Raw genomic sequence first — 16,206 nt, forward strand, 5'->3', positions numbered from 1 at the left:
TGCTGGGCATCCTCCATGGTCCCTCCATCCATCCCTTGGTGGGAGAGGGATGCAGCTCAGCAGCTGGGGTCTCCTTCACGCACAGGTGGGAGCCCCTGCCGTGGATCCTGGAGCCCAGAATTGCTGCTCCTGCAGCAGATCCGTGGGGATCAGGGCTGTGGGAAGTGGCTGAGGAGTTGGGATGGCAGCTCCTGGAGCGACTCCTGGCTTTGCTCACCAGGTTCCTCTGGGACACATGCAGAGGCTGTCCCGGCCAGCAGGGATGCTTGGGGCTGGGAGGCGAGGAGCCAGGCTTTCAGGGAACGTGCTGTTTGGTTGTTTGTCAGCGTTTGCTCCGAGCTGACTGTGAATATTTGATGCTTTAAGAAGCTGCGGAGCCGCTCGCCCGTCAGGCTGCCGAGGACGCTGCGCTGCAAGGAGCCCATCTGTGAGGAACCATCTTCAAAGCCTTTCTCTGACACAGCTGCTGGGGGAGGCTCTGGAGCTGCTGCCCCACAGCCCTGTGCTGTGAGAGCCCCCGGGCTGGGCGAGGGTGCCCACCCTGAGCCTGGCACGGGCATGTTTACATGCAAATACAAATACGGAAATATATTTTTGATGAACACCATTTTGAAACTCTCTTAAGAATGTATTTATTTTGTTTTTCCTTGCTGTTTTTCTAGAGTTTTTGTAATTGCTCATTAATAGCCTTATTCCTTCCTAGGAAAGGAGGGATCCAAACAAAGATCTCCCCTCTGTTGCTGGATTGCACAAAGCCCTTCCTGCAGGGATTTTGCTTTTAGTTTACTGCATACTCAGAGGACACAGGGCAGTGCTTCCAGTCAGGGGTTTTAGAGGGGACCCCACAGCTGTGGTTGCTGTGGCCCAAGCCATATCACTGAGTCCATTCTGTGTTTTGGGAGAAGCATGCATTAATGGTGCAGGGAAATGCCATTTTTTAAACAATAACTCGGTTTGAAACGTGCTCCTTTTTCCTGTTAAAAGCCTGGATAGCAGCTGTATCTGGTTTTGTATAAATTAAATCAACATGAGCCTGTTTTGTATGATGCTGGTGGTTGTCACTGTGTTTTGTTGTAGCTGGGTACCCAGCTGTACTTACCTCTCACATCTCCCCCTGTCTCTGGGCTCTCTCATGTTTTTTTCTTGTCAAGGTCACTTCTGGCAGTTCCCAAGACCACTTAACTCGCTGGGGCTTTGTTACCATTATTCTTTTAAGTATCTGGACCGGGTAGCAAACGCAGAGGCAGAGAGAAGAAAGCTGAAAACCAAAACTACAGAACGCAAACAAGGCATCGCTCTGGCAGCCTGGCACCTGTGAAAGATGCCTCACTGCAGCTTGGCTCTGGGAGCAGCCAGGAACTGTCCCAGCAGCGTGCTGGGTGCTGTGGGACCTCTGAGTAACTCCCACCAGGAGCTAGGGAGGCTTGGTGATGTGTTCTTCTCCTGCTCCCATCTCCTGCTTGTCCTGTGGGAGCTGGGGAGGCACAGGGGCAGCAGAGTGGGCATCAGGTGAGGCACAGGGGAACAGGTGTGCATCAGGTGAGGCACAGGGGGAACAGGGTGTGCATCAGCTGCTTGGGCACAAATGGAAGCTGGTAGTTTCATCCTCAAAAAGAAAACAAACCACCTCCAGGCTTTTTTGCCCCAGTTGCTGCTGTGCCTGGTGTGTCTTTGCCCTCTGGGGAGCTGGGTAGGAGCTCTGGAAGCAGGACACACTGCTGGGGACAAATCTCCACCCCAATGCTGAGCAGTTCAGGGAGGTTCTGGGGCATCCCAAATCCCAGCTGGGGTGTGGAATCCCCCTGGGCGGTGGTCCCCAGGGAGCAGGTGTGGGCTGGGCTGTCTGTCCCTGCTCCTGGAGCAGAGGATTTGCCTTTCCTGGAACGCCAGCGCTGTCTGTTGGAGAAACTCTGCGATTAGGAGAGCAAAAGGGCAGGGCCTGATTACTTCACAGGCTGAGCAGGGCTGTAAGCTCATTAAGGGGCTTGGCCTGTGCCTGCCCGAGGAGGCACAGCTCAGTGCTGCTGCCGGAGGTGCTGCAGTGCTGCTCGCAGAGCCCCCCAGCCCTGGCCATGCTGGGCACCCTGATGACAGCGCTGTTCTTCGTGGTGAGGGTGGTCAGGCAGGTGAGTCCTCCCCGAGGGAGCTTCTATTGCTGCAGTGCTGTGCTCACCTGCCTGGGGCGGGCAGAGGGGGCAGCAGCTGCTGCCTGCCCTGCTGGGAATGGCTGCTGTGCTCCTAAAGCACCAATGCTGGCACTGCTGTGCTCCTAAAGCACCTGGGCAGGAGGGCTGGGAGCGCTGTGGGCTCGCTGTGGCTGGGCAGGGCTGGGATCTCTGGTGCTGAGCAGCTCTTTCTGTTCCTCTCCTGTGCTCCTCCCTGCTGGAAAACCTTCCCCGTGTGCAGCTGGGGACCAACCTGTTCCGTGAGGAGCCCCTGCCCTACCTGGTGTACCAGCCCCTGCCCTGGCAGATCCAGTGCGTGTCCCAGAGCCGCCGCACCAGCCGGGACAGCGAGGTGAGGGAGGCTGGCACAGCTGGCACAGGGAGGGCAGGGAGGCTGGGACAGCCAGGTGAGGCTGCTGGCGCTGCTGGGACAGCCAGGTGAGGTAAGGGATGCTGGCACTGCCAGGACAGCCAGGTGAGGTAAGGGATGCTGGCACTGCCAGGACAGCCAGGTGAGGTAAGGGATGCTGGCACTGCTGGGACAGCCAGGTGAGGTAAGGGATGCTGGCACTGGCAGAACAGCCAGGTGAGGCTGCTGGCGCTGCTGGGACAGCCAGGTGAGGTAAGGGATGCTGGCACTGGCAGAACAGCCAGGTGAGGCTGCTGGCACTGCCAGGACAGCCAGGTGAGGTAAGGGATGCTGGCACTGCTGGGACAGCCAGGTGAGGTAAGGGATGCTGGCACTGCAGGGACAGTGAGGTGAAGGATGCTGGCACTGCCACTACAGCTGGCTCGGGGTGGCAGTGCTGCTACAGGGGCAGCTGTGAACTTGGCAGCCTGCAGGTTTAGGTAAGGGGGAAACATAATGCCAGGAGGGCAGGGTAAGCTGGAATTTGCAGACAAATTCAAGCTTATTTTATAAATGGAAATTTCCCCTGGATGACCTGGCAGGCCAGGAGCTGCAGGTTCATGGTGCAGGGGCTGTCTCCTTACTGGTTTGAAATGCAGATCCAGTGAGGATAGCCTGTGCCAACATCCATCCGTGGGCTGCAGCATCTCACAGCTCTGGGTCTGGATGCAGAGCTGTTTCCTGCCTCTCCTTGGAGGTCATTTCATAAATGCAGATGAATTAATCAGTGCTCTTTAAGGGAACAGCAGTGAGCATGTTGCAGTTTCCTAAAGGGAATGGAGAGTGGAAGGGTTCCTGGCTGGCCTGAAAGGGACTGCCCTCACTGCCTCTGCCTGGGATAGAACTAACTTTTATTTTATTTCTCTACCTTCCTAGAGAGGCAGGAACTCCCGGCACAACAGCATCTACTCGCTTTCTGGAGAGAAAGGTGAGTGTGGCACAGGCAGGGAAAAAACCCAAAAAACCCCAATAAACACAAGAAACGGGTGGAACTCGTGGCTGGGGCTATGGAAGCGGCAGAAGAGCAGGCATTGCTGTACCTGCATCCTTCTTGGTGTCTTTCTGCTTCCCCAAATCTGTCTGTGACATCATTATTGATGGTGAGATATTTGTTAGTGTGTGCAGCATCAGCCAGTGAAGGTGCCAGTGCTGCAGGGCTGAATTTAAAACCCCAATGTGCCTGTGCAGACCCCTGCTCCCCTGGAAACCTGCTCCATGACTCACCTGGGGCCGTGCTGTCCCATGAAGCATCCCCCTTTCTCCTGCTTCTGGGAGAACCACCTGGCATTTCCCCCCTCCTCTCTTTGGGGCTGTCTCGAGGCCCTGCAGCGCTCAGCAAAGAGGATTTGAGCCCTTCTATTCTCAGTGCTGAGCGGATCATGGGCTGGGGGTGCCACCCTCCCCACGGGCAGGAGCTCTGCCCAGCCTGGCTGGGCCTGGGGCTCGCTGCAAACAGGGGCAGCTCTGGGGGTGCCAGGGGCAGCTCTGGGGGTGCCAGGGCTAAGGGCAGGTGTGGGAGTGCCAGGGGCAGGTGAGCCCCTCGGGCAGGTGAGCTCCTGGCAGAGCTGCACCACCAGGGCTCACCCTGCCAGTGCTCAGCCTCTGCCCCTGGGCAGCGTTCACAGCTGGCTCTTGTTGAGCAGGGCGGGGAGGAGCCCAGTCCCTCCTTTACCCATCCTTTTACTCTGCAGTTTCTCTGAGGCAGGGAAGGGAGCTGGGCTCAGGTGGCAGCGTGAGTTTATTCAGCAGCATCTGGCCCCGGGATTGCTGATGGCTGCTCGGGGGGTGCTCAGCGGTGACACGGTGGCTTAGAGGAGCACCGCTGAGTGCCTTTGATGCAGTTCCTGTTGAATTTCACAATACTTCCCTAATGCCACATTAGGCAGGAGTGGGGAGGGCTCCCATTTGTCAGCGTGAGAGCTTTATTGCTGCACGGGGCCGGGCTGGCTCCTAATCTTATTTGTGTGTGCGAAAGTAAGTGAGCATCCTACGTGCTGATTAAACGTGGGGAAGCTGCTGCCTTGGGGACCGTGGCTGGGTAAATAGAGGGCTTAGCCCTGCCAGGGAGGCTGGGCTTTGCTCTGCCTCCTGCTCCCTGCTCCTCCTGTCCTGGGATGTCCCTGTGAGCCGGCAGAGCTGTGCTTTCATGCTGGGAGCCCTGCAGCAAGGACAGCTGTCCTGTCTGGGGAATGGGGAGGCCGCTGACCCCGTGGGGGTGATGGCAGAGCCTGTTCAGGGCTGCTGGCACTGTCTGTGCCCACTGTGATGCTCCGTTTGCCCCCCAGGTGACGCGACCCCCGATGGCAGTAAGGAGAGCAAGGTCACTGACCCATCTGAGAGGGCAGCCATCACCATCCAGACCCACTTCAGGAGGTACCAGCAGCAGAAGCAGGAGAAGAAGTAGCCACAGCAGCCCCCTGTGGCCTGCCCTGTCCCTCCTGTTTGTGTGTTCTGTGCCCCAGCGGCGTTTGGGGCCGTGGTGACTGTGAGCCTGCCCCCCGTACGTAGCTCCTGGTGCAGGTGTAGGTTCCCTGCCCTTGTGCTGCTGCTCACAGGGAGTTCTCTGTCCTGCTCAGCCCTTCCCCAGACAGCATCCCTTCGTGGCCCCGGCCACAGCTGCTGAGGGGCTGCTGGGGACAGGGCACACAGGTGACAGCACACCCGGCAGCCTTGGCCAGCCCTTGGGTGAGGCTGTGAGCCCCAGCAGCTGTGGGGCTGGGAGGGGGTCTGCTTGTGCAGGCGGGCCCCTGCCCAGCTGGGGCTTGTTTCACCCCAAGGACCCTCCCCTGTGCCTCCACCTCCTCCACTCTGCCTCTGGAGCTGGGTGGAACAGTTGCCTTTGTCCCCTGCTCTGTGGGGCCAGCCTGGGGTGGGACATTGCCAGGGGAACGTGCTGCAGGTGAGGAGGGGAGCAGGGGGTGAGCTGGGAGCTGCTCTTACCTTTCCTTGGGCTGCCCTGGTTCCAGAGCAGGGTCTCTCTGTCCCGAGGGTGACCCCCCTTTCCTTCCCCTGGCAGCCCCCTGGCAATGCTGGGGTTGGGTTTGGAGCCCACCCAGCCCCTGGCCTGCTCCTCTGGGGCATTCCTGAGCTTGGTGACTTCTTCTCTGCTGTTGGCAGAGCTGAGGGGGCTGTTCTCCTTCTCATCCTGCTGTGGTGAAGGGCAGGGGGCTCCCTGGGAGCAGGGGGTGGCAGGGGCTCAGGGGGACTGCTGGAAACTCGTGCTGTGTTAAACTGTGCAGGGCCAGGGCTGGTGCCTGTTGGGGAGGGGAAGGGGGGGATCCTTGCTGAGATGTAGGAGGAAATCTGTACCAGCCAATTCCAATAAAGTTCTCTTAATCTCTGTTAATCTGTTCCTCTTTTTATCTTGCTAATCTGCTTACTCTCACGGCTGAACACGCTTGCTTTTTCTTGCCTCTTCTATTTTTAATTCTATTTTCCCTTCTATTTCTATTCTAAGCCTGGGATTGGTATTTTGGAGGTGCTGACTGACTGTGACCCTGGTTTAAGGGCTGGGCACTTGGTTTTCTTTAGAACCTGTGTTGTGTAATGGTTTATAGATGTTACGTGCTCTGATGCCTCCCCACCAGCCTGGCTGGGAAGGGTGGTGCCCCTCTCCACATGGGATCTTCCTTGACAGAGGTTGGCTCTGAGTGGTACCTGAATAATGGCCAAAAATTATAAAAAATGGGCACAAGAAATTGTCTCAGCAGCTTGTTTCTCAGGCCCCAGAGGGGAACAGCTGCCAGGCTCTGGCCAAGGCGCCTCCTGCTCTGCAGGATTCCAGGAGTTACCTTGGTTAGGAAGAACCAGATGGCAAAGGAGGATTGCTGGCCAGCGTGCCAGCAGGCTGGGAAGGGCACTGCAGAGCTGCAGTAACATCACTGTATTTGCATGTCATTTTAATTTGGGTACTCCAATTAAAAAAAAAAAAAAAAATCAAGGCGAGAGAGAGAGGTTGAAAAAAATGACCTCTGCAGTGCTTGATTATAGCTGATGAATTAAACCCTGTCAAGAGCAAAAAAAAAAAAAAAAAAAAAGATTATGGTACAAATCTGTGTGTAGATACTCCAACTGCTTTGGGCTAAAATAGGAAATGGATCTGTTTGTAAGGAAAGAGCTGGACCCAGCTGGTAGCCTACATGGATTGGAAAGTAATGGAAACTTGAGCTTATACATTACAGGAAAAAAGAAATGAAAGTGCAATTAGTTAACTACACCTCAGACAGCACCAGAAGCTCCTCAGAAAGGGGAAGTTCTGCTTTGGGTAGCTGAGGAGTTAATAATGGCCTGAGCTGTTTTTTGCCTTTGGAGCAGGTAAGGAGGGCTGGCAGCCCTGGGGTATTTCAAGTGCTCTTGTTTTCACAGCCTTGTATGAAAGGGGGGAAGTAGCTTCAGCATTTCTTTGGGCTGATATTGGTGTGGCTGGTGGTGAAAACTAAAAGGAAAATAAGAACAAATCACGGGGTGAGGCGGTGCTGGGTGGTTCTCTGTGCTGCCCTGTGTCCTGGCGCACCTGTGCTGCCCTGAGCCACCACTCACCAGGATTCAGGAGGCAGAGACACCCGGGGCAGGGCTCTGTGCTGCATTCCCCGGGCTCCAGGCTGTGCTGGATCCACCACAATGTGTTCCAGTGCGACCAAGGACAGCAGGACTCCTTCTCCTGCTCCCAGCTGGGGCTGGGACACATCCCAGGGAGCAAAACCTGCCTGGAGGAGCTGCTGTGCCTCGCTGGATGCTGAATTCCATCCTGGAGCCACCCTGCACTTACCAGGTGAGCTGCCAGAGCTGTGCTGTGGCTCCCGAGGGTCTGGGCAGCCGTTCACCCCTCCGGAGCTGGGCCAGGATTCCTGTTTGGTACCGTGATTTGTCCTGGGCTGGAGCTGGACTTGGTGCTGCTCTCTCAGTGCTGTGGCACGCTCCTTCTCCATGGAACCGTTCCCAGGACCCTGCTCCAGTTCCTGACCCTCCTGCTGCCCCTCAGCTCTGCAGGTAGCTAATTGTCTCATTATTCTTTAATATTCAACCCCTTCTCTTAGTACTTCTGTACTTTTGGTGTCCTGAGCTGTCCCTCTCCATCCTTCTGCCCTGTCCTGCCCCAGCCCTGCTCTGCCTGATTCCCTGCTCACTTCACAAACGCCCCACATATAAACATAACCTTTATTGCACACAGCGCTGGGTTTTTTTTCATAGAAAAAGGTATTAACACATAAGCATTTGCAAATTGAAGCAACTCCTGCTGTTTTCAGAACAGTAAAATAGCATGCAATGTCTCGGAGACGTTCCTTTTTTAAAACCACCGACAAGATCAGGGAGAGAAAAGAAAAAAAAGTCGCTGAGTCTTTCCTTGTGCCCCTTTCAAAATGATGTGAAATATATATATATGTTTACATATATATTATATTTTTAAATCTGTAACATCAAATTCTTTGTGCCCTGGTTTCTTTTTCTGTTCGGAGAAGAAGAAAATAGCTTCATTTATACAAAAGAGTCCGTTATGTACAAGTTTGTTAATTAAATATAAACGGCGCGGGGAAACGAGCAGCATCCGGTGTCGGCCCTACACCAGCGTGTAGGACTTGGAGTAGGCTCCGGCGCCCTGTTTTTGAGACCTGCCTACCCCCGACGTGCTCATCTCCAGCAGCGAGTCCCTGGAGCCCCCCACTTTGGAGTGCGTGGGCACCCGCGCCTCGGCGGCGGCACCGGCGGGCACGGGGGGCTCAGCGGGCACGGGGGGAGCCGGGGCCGTGCCAGCGGCGGGCGCGGGCGCGGGGCCGGCCGGGCCGGGCATGGGGAGAGTCCTCTGAGGTAAGGTGGTTGCGGCGGAGGCCGGGGGAGGCAGCCCCAGGGGCTTGGCGCCGGGCTCCAGCGTCATGTGCCGGGCCTGCGCGTGGTACGCCCGCGCCAGGTTGCGGATGGACGCTTCCCGCGGCGGCACCACCGGGCACGGCTCGTGCGCGTCGGGCTTGCGGAAGAAGGCCTCCGACTTGACGTACAGCGGGAGGTTGCAGTAGTCACCTGCCGAGAGAAGAGCAGGCAGGTAAGGCTCTGGAGAGACCCTATTGCCTCCCACCCTCTGGACATGTTGGCACTGGGCTATGGACAAGCTGTGCTGTGGAGAATGAGCTGGGCTACGGAGAACATGTTGGGCTATGGAGAACATATTGGGTTATAGAGAACGAGTTGGGCTATGGAGAATGAGTTGGGCTATGGAGAATCTGTTCTATGGAAAATGCGTTGGGCTACAAAGAACGTGTTCTATTGAAAACGTGTTATGCTACAGAGAACCAGTTTGGCTATTGAGAACCTGTTCTATTGAAAATATGGAGAACCTGTTCTATTGAAAATATGTTGTGCTACAGAGAACATGTTGGGCTATGGAGAACCTGTGCTACAGAGAACATGTTGTTCTATCGAGAATGTGTTGTTCTATCGAGAATGTGTTGTTCTATCGAGAACGTGCTGTGCTACACAGAACAGGTCCTGCGGTAGAGGGAGAACGCGTTGTGCCGCAGAGAACGCGCTGTGCTATAAAGAATGTGTCACGTAATCATCCCAAAATTGTCCCACTCCGTGCACTGCAATGCCTGGGATGTGTCAAACTCCAGTGCTCAATGCTGTACACAGTGTCCTGTAATGTATCATGATGTAATAGTGCTAATTATAATGCTGAATGTACAGTGATAGATGTTATCATGTGAGTAATGCTGAATGTACAGTGTGACAGTATTATAATAATAACAACAACGTGATGCTGAAGTTCTGACACAGGACAGGCACAGATCCCGTTCTGTAAAGGACAGAAATGCTCCTTATGCTCTGTGTCCCACCTGCACCAGCACCCAGCAGAGGGATGTGGTGTGTCCCACACCCAGCTTTACTCTGCCAAGGTGAGTGGCTGTGCTGCCATAAACCACAGCTGCTGCTGTGCTGTGTTATGGCATCATCTATAGTTAGTGCCCTAATTTAGGGGTTTTATGTCCATGTATGGATAACCTGTGTTGTTATATTGGCTGTTATCGGTGTTAGAGGGTTTTATTTCTGTTCTATTACTGCTCCCTTTGTGTTCTACAACATCACCTCAAGCTGTAGGGCTTTCATTTAAGGATTTATATGTCCATAGATGTAAAGGCCTGTTATTAGTTTGCCTTTTATATTTGCAATATATAACACCTCTAGGCATAGAGCATTACTCCTTTAATTGTATATATTGTGCAGTGTGTGCTGCAAGGGCACGTTCCTCTCTTCACGGGATGTGGAGAGAATGTATTGCAGGATCTGTGGTGTTAATATAGGATACAGCACATATAGATATGGGATTATATGTATTAGGACCTTAATTTTAGGAGTTATGGTTATATATATACAAATTTTGGTCTATACATACAAATTTTATATTTAAAAGATAAACATTATTTATATAAAATAAATATTATATATAATAAAATGAATATTATAAATGAAATATAAATATATATAAAATATTATTTATATGAAAGTGTACGTAAATCTCTATATAAATACATATAAATTTCTATAATAAAATAGAAAAACTTTACTATATAGATATGTACATTAATCTATATATAAATATATAAAAATTACATATAAGTATACATAAACCTATATATAAAAGTATAATTTTTGTATGGAAATATAGAAATTGCTATATGAAATATTGAAATTTATATATCAATATATAAAATCTATATTAAGAATATAAAAAAATTATGTGTCAATTAATTTTATATAAATGTATGTATTTGGAAATAAATATATAAAAATATATAGTTAAATATATATAAATTATATATTTTTATATAAATAAAGCCCTGCATTATTATATTGTCTCTTGCAGGTGTTATATTGGTTTTACTATAGCACTATTGCCTTAAAACTTGTATGTTTTATTATAGGTTCTGTAAATTCCTTTTTTTAAGGTTACAACACTGTTACACCTAATATACTCTGTGCTACTTAAGTTATGCCATAAAAATATGTGGACTAATTTGCAGAGAAAGATGATTCCATTATATTGTATGTTATATAATCAGTAAATAAATTAACTATCAATTCCTACCTATGTATTTTTTATATATCTTCCTGGTGTTGTTGTATTTTGAGGTAATAAAACTCATGGGGGTGGGAGATTGTCGGGGTTCTAGCACTAAAGATAGGGGAGAAATACTGAGGAATACAAAGGAATGCTGATGAACACTAAAGCAAGGGTAAAAATACTGATACACACTGAAAAACACAAAAAACAAGGCAGGGAAATACTGAGAACACCGAAAAATGGGGAATGTACTGACGGTCTGGGGCAGTGCTGAAAAATGGGGGGGGGGGAATAACAAGGAATACTGATGGATATTAAAAAATGGTAATGAATATTAAGGCAGGGGAAGGAAGATTAAAGAATAGCCAGGGATACTGAAAAAGGGGATGGAACACCAAAGAATGGAAAAGAACATTAAAAAACAACAACAAAAAAAAGAAAAATATCAATGAATGAGGAAAGAACAGTAGGAATGCCAAGAAATAGGAAGGAATCCTAAAGAACGGGAAGGAACAGTAAAGAACAGCTAGGGATAGTGAAAATGGGAAAGAATAATAATACTAAAAAAAAAAAAAGGGAAATATTGAGGGATGTGGAAAGAACAGCAAGGAGTGCTACCAAATAGGAAGGAATACTGAAAAATGAGAAGGAACTGTGAAATACAGGAGAAAAAATACTAAAGTATGGGAAGGAATACTAAAGAATGGGGAGAAATACCAAGGAACTGGGCAAAAAAATACCGAAGATTGGGTGGAATACCAAGGAATAGACGGAATGCCAACAAAAGGGTGAAATACCAAGAAATGGGGAAGAACATTAATCAGCGGAGAAAGACCATTACAGCACAGGGAGAAACACCAAGAATGCAGAGGAATACAGGACTGGGAAGGCCTCCCAAGGATTTTGGGAAGCTCTGGGGCGCTGAGGAAGGGCAGGAACCCCCAGAGATCCCACGGGAACCTACTCTTGCTGGCGCGGTGCGGGATGGGCACGGCCACGCCCTTGCCCCGCTCGCTGTCCTGGGGCTTGGGCGGGGAGGCGGTGAAGCGGCAGATGCCGGGCTCGGACGGCGTGCTCATGGAGGTCATGCTGTCGGCGTTGTCCGTGGTGCCCGTGGTCATCTGGTCCGAGGAGCTGTCGGAGATGAAGCACTCGGTGATCTCGAACTTGGCGTGCTGCAGCTGCTCCTCCAGCTTGGCGTGCTCGTAGGCGCGCGCCAGCTCCTCGTAGGTGGACGAGGCGCTCTCCGTGGACACCATGCTGTTCCGCCCCTTGTCTGTGGGGAGAGGATGTGTCACCCACCTGTGGGCTCTCCCTGGCATGGGAATGGCTTTGTCCACGTCATGGGAATGCCCAGGCTGTCCCTGCTGGGATACACCTGGCCACCTTCAAGGGCAGGTTGGATGGGGCATAGAGCAACCCAGTCTAGTGGAAGGGTGGAACAAGATGAGCAATAAGGTCCCTTCCAAGCCTTCCAACTTTGGTTTTTAATGGTTCTATCTGTTCCCATAGCTGGGCATCACCCTGCAGAACCAAGTCAGGGCTCCACAGCCCCACTGATAAGTTCTGCAGTCACCCTGAGCTCACAGTTTGGGCTCTCTGTGCACCCCAAAGCAGCAGATTGCTGCCAGGGAGGAGGTGGCCCTGCATACCTGTGTCCTGCGAGAGGCTGGCACTGTAGCTGTCACTCTCAGTGACGGTGATGCCATGCTGGGAGCCCACTGTCCTCCAGTCCGAGGTGAGGGTCCGTGCAGGGGTGGACGCCTGGCACTTGGTGAGTGTCCATTGGCTGGAGTAGCGGTTACGGGTGCTGTGCGCAGACTTCACACTCTTCCTCGACACGGGGTCTGTGGCACAAGGGTGGCAGAGTCACAGTGAGTCCCTTCCACTCACACCCAGCATGCTGTCCCCTCTCCCTGGAGCACAGCTTATCCCTTCTGCCTCCCAGCAGCTGCCTTTGGGCACAGCCAGGGCTGGAGGACATTCCCCCACCCCTGCCCCATGTGTACAGCCCCAGCACAGCCAGCCCGGCCCCACACACTCACTGGTGCCAGGGCGGATGTCGGACATGTCGATGAGGGGCCCCGTGTTCTGGATCAGGGCTGGGTGATGCAGAGAGACGCCCGTGCAGAAGCTCTGGGGGTTCACTGCCTGGCTGAACTCCGTGTCGGTCACCGGGATCGTGGCTTTGTCATCCCCTGTGCGAGGGAAATGGAGCTCAGACCTCTCCCTGGCCAGGTCATAGGCACCTGCTGGCCCACAGTGCATCCGTGGGAGCCCAGCACTCCGCGGAACAGGGGATGGCAGCTTTGCCTGTGCTTACCCAGCTGCTTGATGCCCTCCTTGTCCTCGATGAGGAGCTGCACGCGCGGGATGTCGATGTGCAGGCGGGGCCCCTGCGGGGGCCCCTTCACCGGCGTGTCAAAGCTGCGGTTATTCTTGCTGTGAGGTGAGAGGGGACGCAGGCCCGCCCATTACCGGACAGAGCCCCGGCGGCTCCGGCCTGCCACGGGCTGGGGATTGCCACCAGCCAGCCCACCCGGGGCTCAGCTCTGCCCTGGCAAGCTCCAGTGTGGGTGTGAGACCCTTGGGCAGGCAGGAGCAGCCAGCAGCACTGGGCTGCTGTGCCACAGAGTCACTGCCACAACCCTCACAGGTGTGGGCGTGAGAAGGTCTGAAACTGAGTGAGGGCTATACCTGGGCTTAAAAGAAGCCACGACCAGCCCCAGCACCACCTATTCCCTGCCTGCCCACCCAGTCCCAGCCACAGGCAGATGCGTGACTCACCTGATCAGCATTTCTGCCAAACTCTTTGCATCTGTGCAGGAGACACAAAAACCAAGACATGTTTTGTAAGGGAGCAGTTTAGGGCACAATGAGGAACACAATCTGGGGTCCTGCGTGCTGTGCCTCTGAACCCCATCTCACCTCGAAGCCTCTTCAGCCGCTTCTCCTTCCTCTTCTTGCGGATGATGAAGAGCAGGGCCACTCCCAGCGTGGCCAGGATCACGGGGCAGGCGATGGTGAAGAGCTTCTTCACGTCATCCCCTTCCCCTTGGGCAGACTTGATCGGGGGGATGGTGCCTAGGGCAGAGCAGGGGCGGGTGGGCACTCAGCGTGCCAGGACCCCCCTCTCTGGTGTCAATCCCCCAGCCCGTGTCCCCACTCACTGCCGTCGTAGTCCAGCGTGGCGAACTGCGCGGTCTCGTTGCCGCAGCCGGCGCTGTTGCAGGCCTTCATGCGCAGCTCGTACCAGGTGGCCTCACGCAGCTCGGTGAGGAACACCTCGCTGGAGCTGTTGGTGCGAAGGCTCTGCCACACCCAGTTGCCCTTGGGGCGGTACTCCAGCACGATGGCCGTGATGGGGCAGCCCCCGCTGCTCCAGCCCTGCAGGTTCAGCCTGGCGTGCGTGGAGTTGATGTGCGTGAAGAGGTGCTGGTCCTTGCTGAAGGAGGGCTCTGTGGAAATCCACAAAATCAGAGGGGTTTGGGAAAGCTGAAAAAGGCAGGCCTTAGAGACAGCAGAACTGTGGTTAGAGCTAAGCAGCAGCCAGGAGATAGGTCAGCAGAAAAACTGTTCAAAAAGTAGAAAAGCGAGGGCAAATAGAACAATGGTCTGTGTATTAAGGCTTGTCTAGAATAACTCCCTAAGCTACAGAAAAGTTTATCTAGCAAGATATTAGGAAGTTTGAAGCTTAATAGTGGAGCTGTGTGCATTGTGTTTTAAGGCTTACAAGCAGGTATTGTATTTGAAATAAGCAAGCATTGTTTAACCAAAGGTACATGTGCTTATAGTGGTTGGATAAAACCACTGTCAATGTGCTTTTGCTTTGTGTGATTGGTTCAAAAAACTGATAAAGTAAGTTGTAACATTCAGTTCTTGGTCATAACCATGTAATGGGACTGATGCTGAAAAATAAAACAGCTCAAGGCACGTTCCTCAGCAGTCCCATCCGGTTTGTGGTTTGTACACAGATCCCAGCTGGCGATAGGCTCTGTGGGACAGGAGCTGTCAGGAGGGTGGGAAGGGGATCCAGGGACACCAGGGGCCAGGCTCACCTCTGCCGTGGGTCTTGGCCTCGATGATCTCGCTGATGCGGCCGGCGCCCACGCTGTTCTTGGCCGCCAGCTTCACCTTGTACCACGTGCCACACTTGAGGCTCTCCAGCTTGAAGGAGCGCTCCGAGGAGCTGATGAACACGTCCTTCCACTCCTCGCTGTTGTCCACCGAGTACTGGAGCACGAAGCCTGTGGGAGCAAGGAGGCGATCACCTCTGGCACATGGGTGAGGGGAAGGGGTTATGGCTGGCACAAAGCTTGTGCCCACATCCAGCACAGCCTTGCAGTGCCAGGGCACCCATCACACACCAATTCCTGCACTGCTCTGTGCTCATGAGCGGTGGTGGAACCTGCCTGCTGTGCCCATCACACAGAGCCAGGCAGGAGCGTGGGCACACCCAGAACCTCCTGAGAGCTCTGCCAGCACCCTGGTCACACCTCGCCTGCCCCCAGCACACCCAGGATGGCCCCACTGCTCATTTCCACACGCTGTGATTGACTGGTGCGAGGCTATAAAGGGAAAGCCGGAATTAAGCTGCTCCCTCGGGAGGCTGCAGGGAAGTTGCTTCTGTCATTGCAGACCGCCTCCTCTCCCGTGATGAGGAGTATTAGGAAGCACACTGTGTCCTGGATGAGCAAACCTGTTACGCTGCCATCAACAAGGCACCTGGAGATGGCTGGTCTGGGATTCCTGGGAGGGCAGGGGACACAGGGACAGCCCCAAGGGCATTGGGGCATCTTGGGACAGCACATCCCTGCTGCCCAGCTGTGCTGACCAAACTTTCCTGGTGCACTGATAGATTTGGCTATTTCTGCAGGATATTCGGCCAATTCTCAAATAAAAATAGCAGGGAAGAGCAGGCTTCCTGCCTTGCTGTGTGCATAATGAGCTGCACAAGGCAGGGCTGGTAGGATGGCCCCGGTGCCAACACCACCCAGGTACCACCGTGGCAATGCCAGAGGGTTCAGGTGAAGGAGCTCTGTGAACACCCACCTCCAGCTCGGGCAGAGCAGTGGGGACACTGCTCACACCTTCCCACCACCAAGGATTCTCTGAGGATGGTGACACCAGGAGCTTCCCAAAGCCATGGGCATGTGATTGCCAGCAGTGTCAACACCAGCCCTGGCACCCCCACACCACCCACCCTGGTGCCTGCCACTGCTTATTTATTTATTTTGTACATGCGGTGTGTTTTTAATATTTCTAATCCAATTATAACCAAATTTATCAACAGAGTCCGCTGGAGTGAAAGGCTGCTGGCTGGGGAGATTTGCTTGTAATTACTTTCATGCTTTTAATTAATTGTAAGCGAGGTCTCCTTCCTCGCTCCCCGCTCCCCCCTCCGCACGCAGCTGTTTCAACCTATAATTCATGAGATGAATCAGAGCAGAAAGGAGACTTGGGAAAGCTGGGATGCTCCTGGAGCCCTCCCAGAGCCCCCAGCCTGTCAGGGATGTGGGACAGCTCCTGCTCTGGTGGGTTCAGAGTGGCACCAATGCCAGGAGACACGGAGCAGCCCT

The 16,206-nt window shown here is 53.2% G+C and overlaps 1 protein-coding gene across 1 annotated transcript in view; it reads right to left on the minus strand.

Annotated features, from left to right (window-relative positions):
* Nucleotides 1–7,717: 7,717 nt before the first annotated feature.
* Nucleotides 7,718–16,206, minus strand: part of DSCAML1 (DS cell adhesion molecule like 1) — a 99,104-nt gene continuing 90,615 nt past the window's right edge. Inside the window, exons 25-33 of the mRNA XM_054291537.1 lie at nt 14,686–14,874; nt 13,798–14,085; nt 13,556–13,711; nt 13,415–13,445; nt 12,951–13,069; nt 12,673–12,825; nt 12,280–12,474; nt 11,592–11,903; nt 7,718–8,589 (exon numbers count right to left, since the gene is read on the minus strand). Of these exons, the coding sequence (XP_054147512.1) occupies nt 8,132–8,589; nt 11,592–11,903; nt 12,280–12,474; nt 12,673–12,825; nt 12,951–13,069; nt 13,415–13,445; nt 13,556–13,711; nt 13,798–14,085; nt 14,686–14,874 (1,901 nt within the window). The 3' untranslated portion in view covers nt 7,718–8,131. The remainder of the gene's footprint in view (nt 8,590–11,591; nt 11,904–12,279; nt 12,475–12,672; nt 12,826–12,950; nt 13,070–13,414; nt 13,446–13,555; nt 13,712–13,797; nt 14,086–14,685; nt 14,875–16,206) is intronic.

This window comes from Melozone crissalis, unplaced genomic scaffold, assembly GCF_028551555.1.
Source record: "Melozone crissalis strain CALT ecotype California unplaced genomic scaffold, PUWL_Pcris_2 ptg000092l_1, whole genome shotgun sequence".
In the NCBI taxonomy this organism is placed as follows: Eukaryota; Metazoa; Chordata; class Aves; order Passeriformes; family Passerellidae; genus Melozone; species Melozone crissalis.